The sequence below is a fragment of the Rutidosis leptorrhynchoides genome, chromosome 3, assembly GCF_046630445.1.
Source record: "Rutidosis leptorrhynchoides isolate AG116_Rl617_1_P2 chromosome 3, CSIRO_AGI_Rlap_v1, whole genome shotgun sequence".
Lineage (NCBI taxonomy): Eukaryota > Viridiplantae > Streptophyta > Magnoliopsida > Asterales > Asteraceae > Rutidosis > Rutidosis leptorrhynchoides.
In genome coordinates, this window is record NC_092335.1 from 196,136,205 (window position 1) to 196,146,126 (window position 9,922).

At 33.6% G+C, this 9,922-nt stretch overlaps 1 protein-coding gene across 1 annotated transcript; it reads left to right on the forward strand.

Moving 5' to 3' along the window:
- The first annotated feature begins 5,541 nt into the window (after positions 1 to 5,541).
- Positions 5,542 to 8,232, forward strand: LOC139900737 (putative RING-H2 finger protein ATL21A). The gene is made up of 3 exons (XM_071883495.1): positions 5,542 to 5,548; positions 5,819 to 6,448; positions 7,823 to 8,232. The coding sequence occupies exons 1-3, from the start codon at positions 5,542 to 5,544 to the stop codon at positions 8,230 to 8,232; spliced, it is 1,047 nt and encodes a 348-aa protein (XP_071739596.1).
- The last annotated feature ends 1,690 nt before the right edge of the window (positions 8,233 to 9,922 follow it).

A 9,922-nucleotide genomic window follows, 5' to 3' on the forward strand; every position in this document is an offset into this window, starting at 1 on the left:
AAGATCATTACCTTTAACAAACTGAATTCCTTTTCCAGGAGCACATTTAAGATATCTAAGAACTCTAAAAGCTAAATTCAAATGAGATTGTAAAGGAGCATGCATGAACTGACTAAGAACTTGTACAGCATAAGAAATATCAGGTCTGATAAGAGTAAGATAAATTAATCTGCCAATCAATTTTTGATACTCAGTAATATTTGATAACAAAGGATCTTTTTCACTTGGATCACAAGAAACACAAAGATTTGATTCAATAGGAGTGTTTGCAGGCTTATAACTAAGCATTCCATAGTCACTAAGAAGATCAAGATAATATTTTCTTTGATTCATACAAATACCTTTTTCATTATTTAAAATTTCAATTCCAAGAAAATATTTCAACTTCCCAAGATCTTTTATTTGAAATTTTGACTTCAAGAACAATTTAAACTTCTCAATTTCATTCAGATTATTACTAGTTACAACAATGTCATCAACATATACCAAAATAGCAATAAACACATTGTCAGAAGACTTAACATATAATGAGTAATCACATGTACTTTGTTTAAAACCATGTTCAACAAGAGCAGAGTTTAACTTTTCATTCCATTGCCTAGGAGCTTGTTTAAGTCCATAAAGAGACTTGTTAAGTTTGCATACTCTTTTATCATTTGCAGAAAAATATCCTTCAGGCAAAGTCATATAAACTTCTTCATATAAATCACCATAAAGAAATGCATTATTAACATCTAATTGAAACATAGGCCAGTTGATATTAACAGCAAGAGTAACAATGCATCTAATAGTAACATGTTTCACAACAGGAGAAAAGGTTTCTTCATAGTCAATACCTTCTTGTTGACTATACCCTTTAGCCACAAGCCTTGCTTTATACTTTTCTATTTCACCATTAGACTTATATTTGATTCTATAAACCCATTTATTACCTATAGGTATTCTATCCGGAGGTAATTCAGTAATTACCCAAGTATTATTTCTATTTAAAGCAGCCATTTCAAGATTCATAGCATCTACCCAATTTTGATCACATGCAGCCTGTTTATAAGTCTTAGGTTCAACAGATTTATTCAAGTTAGACACAAAACACCAATTATCAGATTTAAGCATAGAATAATTCACAACTCTTTCAACACCATATTTAACTTTTCCTTCTATAACATAATCATCAAATTTCTTAGGAATATTAGTCTCTCTGGTTGATCTCCTTAAGTTTTGATCAACAACAGGTTCAGAATGACTTGTGCCCTCAGGAGATGTGGAATTGTCCAAAGGTGTTGCCATAGGGAACTCATCACTTGAAGGGCAAGTGTCACTAGCATTACCATCAGTAGGACACTCATCTCTTAAAGGACAAGTACCACTACTACCCTCACCATCACTGATGTCTCTCTCCTCATCATTGGGACTTAGAGAATTTGATTGACTTAAAACACAATCAAAAAAATTAATTTGATTCAAATCACTACTACTATCACAATTATCAGATAATCTTTTAATTTTGAAAGGAAAAATAGTTTCATAAAACTTAAAATCTCTAGAAAACAACACACTTTTATTTTGAAGATTAAAAAGTTTATAACCCTTTTTTTGATTTGAATAGCCAATAAAAACACACTACATAGACCTGCTACTAAATTTATGTTTAGGGTTTAAATCAACAGCATAACAAAGACAACCAAAAACTCTTAATTGAGAGAGACTATGAGTTTTCTTAAAAATCACTTCATAAGGAGACAGACCAGAGAGCACAGATGAAGGTGTCCTGTTAATTAAATAACATGCAGTTAGAATACAATCACTCCACATATTAAGAGGTATCCTCCCTTGAAACATAAGAGCTCTTGCATCATTAAGCAAGTGTCTATGTTTCCTCTCTACAATACCATTCTGTTGAGGAGTGTAAACATATGATGTTTGATGTAAAATTCCTTTGGAAGTTAAAAACTCATTAGTTTGATTATTAACAAATTCAGATCCATTATCAGACCTAAAGGTTTTAACTTGTTTAGAAAATTGAGTTTCTAAGAAAGAAACAGAACTTTTAATTTGATGAATAACTTCATCTTTATGTTTAATGAAATATATCCAAACACATCTAGAAAAATCATCAACTACAGTTAAAAAATATTTAAATCCATCTCTACTTTGAACTTTGAAAGGTCCCCACAAATCAAGATGAACCAATTCACCTAGACTTGTAGTTTTATGATCACTGAGAGGAAAAGAATCCCTTGTCTGCTTTGCCTTATGGCAAATATCACAAGGTTCAATTAACTTTTTATCACAATTAGTTATTGCAATTTTCTTTTTCAAAATATCTAGAACATGATCACAAGGATGACCAAGTCTAGAATGCCATAATTGTTTAGATATATAACTTTTATTTTCAGAGAAACAAACATTCAGGGCCGGCTAAGGCTATGGGCGAAGCGGACCACGGCCCGGGGCATCACGCGATTAGGGGCATCATTTCGAAAAAAATTAATAATACCTATAGTTTAAACCTCACAAAGATATATGTTTGTGTAGCTGTTGGGGGCATTTTATAATGATTTCTCCCGGGGCATGCAAAAACTTTGACTAAAGTTTGACCGGCCCTGCAAACATTCATACACACATAATTGCTTACATCAAATACATAGAGACCATCATACATATCACCAGTCCCTACAATTGTCCCTAGCTTCAAGTCCTGAATGTAATACTTACACTTATCAAAACCAACAAATAAATCATTATCCTTAGAAATTTTATACACAGAAAGCAGACTTACACAATATTCAGGTATAACTAACACATTGTGCAAAACAATATCTTTGGTTAAGTTTAAATCACCTATTTTTCTAATAAGAGCTTTTGTACCATTAGGATGTCCAACGGTTAGATTTAAATGAGTTACATCAAAAACATTAGTTAAACCTTGAACAGAATCAGTCATATGTTGATTTGCACAAGAATCTACAATCCAGTTTTTACTTTAATTATTTTTTAAACATCCATTTGCATTAAAAAATGTACCAAAATTTTCATTGAAATTCTTACTCCCATTAAAAATAGTACCTGCCATGTTATCATTAGTAATTTCATTTACAGGATACTTCTCATTTATTAGAGATAGGAGTCTCATCATTTGATCATTTGTAAGATTCATATTGCTTGAACCTGAAACATCAGAACTACTACTAATAGCATTGTTGTTAGTAACACTTTTATTATTATTATTGAACTTATTAACAAAGGGTTTTCTCTTACAATTAAATGGTAACCCACTTCTTCAAAACACCTATCAATAGTATGACCAACCCTATTACACTTTGTACATTTTAAGTTAGAGTTGACATTTCTCTTAAAAGTTTTTTTGCCTGCATTTCCTCTGTTAAAGTTATTATTTCTATTAGTGTTACTATAGTTAACAACCGTACTATTAGTATCAGATTGAGATAAAAACACAGAATTCTGAGGTTTACTAGATTCACCATTAAAAACACTTCTATGAGACTCTTCTCTAGAAATCACAGAATAAGCAGTTTTAACATCAGGCAATGGATCTCTAAGAAGTAAATTACTCCTAACAGCCATATAACAGTCATTTAATCCCATAAGAAACTGCATCAATATTAACATATTATTATGAGTTTGATTAGTTTGAGCAGCATCACAAGTGCATTTAGTCAATTTAACCATGGCATCATACTGAACCCACAAAGAACTTAACTTATGATAGTATTCAGCTAATGTACTATGACCTTGTTTGACAGTATTTATATTTTGATACAGATTAAAGATAACAGATCCATCTATTTTATCATAAGTATCTATTAAGTCCTTCCACACAGTAGCAGCATCCACACAAAAAATAGAACCAGAATACAATTCTTCACTTAAAGATCCAAGTAACCATGTTAACACAACTGAATTACATTTATCCCACTGTCTAGCAAGCACATCATTAGTAGTATTTTTTACACATGTACCATCAATAAATCCAACTTTATTTTTAGTACCTAAAGCAAGCAGAACAGATCTACTCCAGATATTATAATTTTCAGTTCCTTTTAATTTGACAGAAGCAAGTGGTGTACCAGTAGTATCACTAGGATGCAAATAAAGAGGATCACCAAAATCAAGTTTATTAATAAGAGTAAGAGCAGTTTCATCACCCATAATGAAAACAATAATAGAAACACACAAATAATCAACAAGAAACCAAGCAACGCAAGACAAGATAATAATTCAAGGAAAACAAATAAACACACAAGGAATAACACGAATAAATTCGAGACTCCCCTTTGTAGTTCAACCATAGTTGAGATCACAAGAAAAAATTACAGCGGAAGACAAGAAGAATCACAGCAGAAGAAGATACAAGAACTTTCAAGCACCAACAGATTACCACTTTTAAACCAGAAAACCCTAACCCTAAAAATTAGGGAATCTTCAATACAGCAACAAGTGTGACGTCACAAAACCTTTAACAATTGAGATAACACAATACCAACAGAAAACAAGATCAGATCTAGAAGAAACCCTTCAAACCCTAGAATGAAGAACAATATCACCAATCGATCGTATTCCGCTATGATACCATGTAAAAAATCACATACAGAATACAATAAACTTCTGGAATAGCATAAAACTTCAACTATTAGCCAAAATTACACAATCCTTAATCAGAGAACAAATCGAAATAAGTCACAAGATGTTTGAGATTTAAAATACACAATCAAAGCCTGATAAGAATGTAATAAAACTGGAACAGAAGAATCAAAAGAACTGATTCTTCACATATTATGAACTAAGGTTTTCTTTGAGAGAAATATGATGAAGCAGATGATGAATTCGTAAAAACTGTTGAAACCCTAAATCATATTCTCTTTTATAATGGAGAAAATTGCGAAAACATCCTTGAATCTTCTTTGCACAACCTCAGCAGTCCATCTACTTTTGATAGTGTCAAAACTGGTCCCTTGGGAATCATAAGAATGTTAAAGCCTGCATAAAATACTAGAAAACACCACAAATAAGGCAAAATAACATAACATACCAAAATAAGTTTGATTGTTTATATAAATTTAACAATGAATACATATCCCACATGTGTGCAACTTTAATTCTAAACCTCGTTTTAACAATAATTAAAATAGACATAAAGATGATTGTTACAAAATTATAAGTTTTCCGGTTAAGAAAACTAATAATAAAAAAACGTATACTCTACAAACTTTGAAAACAAATCGTGCGTTGTCATAGGAAGTCACTATTACAATGAGTAAGAAAATTTAAAAATAAAACATTTAAAAGAATTATTATAAAAAAATAATGAGAAAGTTTTGTTTTAAAAAAAGTCGTCATGCTCACGTAAGTGAAAATAAAACCTTTGTACAATGTCATGCTAATGTCAACAAAAAAATTAAAAATAAAATATACGCATGATGATATCATACTAACATCGGTGTAAAAAAGTATTGTTTAGACCGCCGTAATCTTCCAATCAAACTCCTTTCATGTTCACGTGTATTAGTACATTAGATAATTATGGCCGGTATGGTTTATATATAACTAACAAGCTTAATTAGTTGCATATACAAGACAAAACTCACTCTGTCACAACTCACAATCAATAACTAATCTGTTGACTTTGATTATTCTTTAAATGATAGCCATTTACCAACCCATATGTTTTTCCAAAATGGTTCATTCAAGATACTTGTATCATCATTCTTTATAGAACAACTTTCTAACTAACAGGATCAGTATATGGATGTCTACAAATTTCTATGTTTTTCCCTCTTACTTTCTTTTCTTTCTTCAGGAGAAACAACTGATTGTCAATCTTCTTACTGCGGTGATAATTTGAACCCAATACGCTTCCCTTTTCGATTAATTGATGAACAATCCGAGAGCTGTGGTTTTCGTGGATTCAATCTACGTTGCGTTTTCCCAAACACAATACTTATTAACCTCCCCAGAGCCGGTGAGTTTGTCGTCCGAAATATCGACTACAATAGTCAAGTCATGCAAATTTACGACCCTTTAAATTGTCTTCCTGCTAAACTTTCAAAATTCAACCTCTCAAATTCTCCTTTCTCAGTTTCTTACTATCAATACTTCACTCTTTTAAGTTGTCCAAGTGATGCTAATTTATTTGTGTACAAACCGATTGAATGCCTAAGTAATTCGTCTTTTTTGATACTGGCTACTGATTCGAAGACTTTTGCGACATCAATGACGAGTAACGAAACTGGTTGTGTGGTCTACGAGCGATTAAGTGTGCCTGTGAATCAACCATATGATGATGGGTTGACGTCACAGCTCAACGAAGATATAAGTCTAACATGGGGTACACCTGATTGTGAATATTGTGAAGCAAATGGTATGTCATGTGGTTATGAAGATATCACCTCAAAAACAATAACATGTTTCTCCAATAATTATGTTGACAGTAAGACATCTATCTAAATGTACTCTTTTCTGTTTTCTGAAATGGTTATAATTCTGTTAATCCCATTGAACACAACATAAGGTGACATAAATACTTAGGTTTCCATACCATAATAGACAATGGATATGACCTAAGACGACATAACACAATGGTTATGAGTCTATAAATCCGTTAACTTTTTTTTTTTTTTTTTTTTTTTTTTAACAGCAGTACGGAATCACCTAGAGGGACTTAACCACTCTCGTAAGAGAGGCAGGTCACTTTTTTATTCCTAGTTAAATGCGTTTTCACCCTGTTGGTGAGTAGTGTTCTCACCCTGTTGGTGAGCACTGGCGGAACTTGAACTCGACTACAAATGGGACGGTTATCCAAACCAATAAGATTTTTAAACACTAATAAAAACCTTATTTTTTAGTAATAAATTTTTTTTAGTGTAATTCTTTTTTCTCAGATAGGGCGGATGCCCCTACCCGGCTCTACAATATTCCGCCCAGCCCGTTTGTGTAGGTTGTTTTCTTGCTAGAGGTCTTGTTTGGTTTGCTTATGTATGGATAGTACTTGTTGATTATTTATTTAACGTTATGACGTTTTTTTAAAGAAAAAAAAAAGACATAACATAATACTTATAAATGATATTCCTAAAACTATCATTTTGTAGAAAATTATCATTTCTATGTTCTCAAGAATTCGTTTTCAAAAAAAAAACAATGCTCCTTTAATTTCCTCTAGTTGGGAAAAAAGTTGTAAATCACAGTTTCAGATTTTGTAGTTATAAAAGAAAAATTGAACAACGTTTTCTGTTTAGTTAGAAAAATTTACTGTGAAAATAAGAGATGTCCAGGGGTCAAAACTAACTAGCAGTACACCGTGAAAACAGGAAAGGAGACGATATCAACCGATCGATATATGATAAGTAAAAAATAAAAGGAACACAAGTGGGACATTTCTGATTTATTTGATTGAAGGAACTTGAAAATTTACAAAAACTATCAAGAACGATTAATCTTGAAAAGTAAATCTGACTTCTACTTAAGTAAAATAAGATAACAATTAGATCCTAAAAACCAGGAGGCGGGAGCATAATTCCACATAACCCATGTTTCCTCTTCATGTGCCAAAACCGGCCCAATCTCCTGTTTATTTGGTCTTCTTTGGGTCAAGTCACAATTTGCTCTAACAAGGTCTAGGTGTGAAACCTAGCTAAATAGCATCAAATCTTGGATAGTCAAAAGAAAGGTCAGAAACAGTCACAGGGTTAGGTTGCGTACGTCTGAGAACAAAGTACTAAAAAAATCTTATCCGAGTTAGTAATGTGAAAACAAGAGTTTTTATTTTATTTTTTCAACTAAAGGCCCTTTAATATAATGCTTTCAGGTGCTACTAACGGATTTAGTAAATTCATAATCATAGCTTTTGCCGTGGCTATACCAGCCATGACAGTTCTTGCGATCACATGTTTCTTGTATTATCGAGATCGACTCATGAATAGAAACCGGAGAAGCACCATCACCTCTGTAACTGACCCGGTAGAACCATCAATCATTGTTGGCCTAGACCAAGCGACCATCGAGTCCTACACAAAAGTCGTTTTGGGTGAAAGTAAGCGTCTCCCGGGACACGATGATGCAACATGTCCCATATGCTTATCAGAATACAACGTCAAGGAAACGGTGAGGTGTATACCCGAGTGTCTACATTGCTTTCACGCGGACTGTATTGATGAGTGGCTTAAGATGAATGGGACTTGTCCAATTTGCAGGAATTCGCCTACTGTTATAAAATAGATAGAATCTTAGCATTTTATTTGTTGCTCTTAATGTGAATGCCATACTTTGCTGCATAAATCATATAAATTAGATTCACGGACAATTTGAGCAGTTTTGAAGAAAACATCAGGGACTAATTAGTGATAATTAGTGATAGATAAGGCATAATTTGCTCATATGATTTTGACTATATCAAAGTCAATAAAAGAAAGTTCTTTTGTATAAAATTCAAAACGAGAAAAGGCTAATATCCCCTAATTTATAAAAATGTCAAAAATGTAAATAAAAAAAAGGCCACCTAAATCATTAGGAACAATTAGGTGAGCCTTAACAAGATATGACAATCCCATGATTATTAAATCCGTATGACAATAAACAAAAAAATACGATAAACACGAAGAAACTAGCAAGAACGTAAAAAATACAAGAATTTAACGATGTTATATGTAATCAAAGTGATTACTTTAATCCTCGGTCAACCAAAGAGTATTCTTTACTATAAATTTAGTAGGTATACACTGCAGATTACATATGGGAATATATTTAGTGTACAAAACCACATAGAATCGCGACACAACTAGGAGTCCCAAGTCGAAACAAATTCCTTCCCGTCAGCGCCATTCTCGCAACCGGATAGAAATCCTCGCGGTCGCAAGTTTTGTCATCTCAGCAAACCCTTTCTCTGATGTGCTTCTCATGACCATAACATCTAAGTTCATGTCGTGAGCCCAACTTCGCGACCACCACCAACTACCTCGCGGTCGCGAGAGTACTCTAGCACAGAATCTAACTCGAGTTTAACTCGTCTTCGCACTCCCAACACTCTCCCACTTGAAGAGACGTTAAACGACACCCATCTTCAACCATTTTTTCATCCCATAGCAACCACCGACCCATTAATTACACCTCCTTTTGATGTCGCTGGATTTGCACCCGAATAACGTCGCACTTCACTCGTTACCCCACCCACGAGCAAGTGAAGTATTTCGACGCCAAAAAAATATCGTTGAGCTATAATTTGATCTTCATGTTACTAGCTTGGGAACAAGGACTACTCTTCGGCTACGTCACCCACCTACTTACTTTAGAAGATAACGGGTAGTTTGAGCCGGACCCGACCGAATCAACTCCATTGCCTAAGCGATCCATTCGTACACCATTTTATCCACCTGATTCATCTTTCCAATAATGAATAAACCCGTAGGTAGAACGATCACACGAACATTACCGATTATCCACCTTGCACGAGAATGTAATCGCACCTTTAATCGTCCACCTTACCGCCTTTGCTTTCACCTTTGGAACACGGACCACATGTGTGTGCACGAATTCCGACAAACCATATTTTTCACTCCGATTCAATAACATTGTACATATGTATCATTTACCATGACTCCTAAATATACCTCATGTTCGTCTTCCTACGTAACAAGTTTCCATTGGAGAAGGTCTACCTGAAGTAACAAAAACTCTATTCTACTTAATTCAACCCGAATCTCCATTAGTTTCAACTCCCTTTGAGCTCCCACTCAAACAAGACCCCTCAACAATCTTAGAAAGCATTAGCGCATTAGGATTTTTAGCACCTACAAAACCACCTAGCATATACATGGTTTCCCTCTCGTACTCGTGAGTTATAAGACATCCTTTAAACACCGTCCACCTTTGATCCCCAAATATAACATGACACCTATCATCATCTAATTGC

What these genes read in the sequence shown, in the direction of transcription:
- LOC139900737 (XM_071883495.1), top strand. An exon ending in CTCCAATAATTATGTTGACA is followed by an intron (nt 6,449 to 7,822) that starts GTAAGACATCTA and finishes TAATGCTTTCAG; the next exon opens with GTGCTACTAACGGATTTAGT.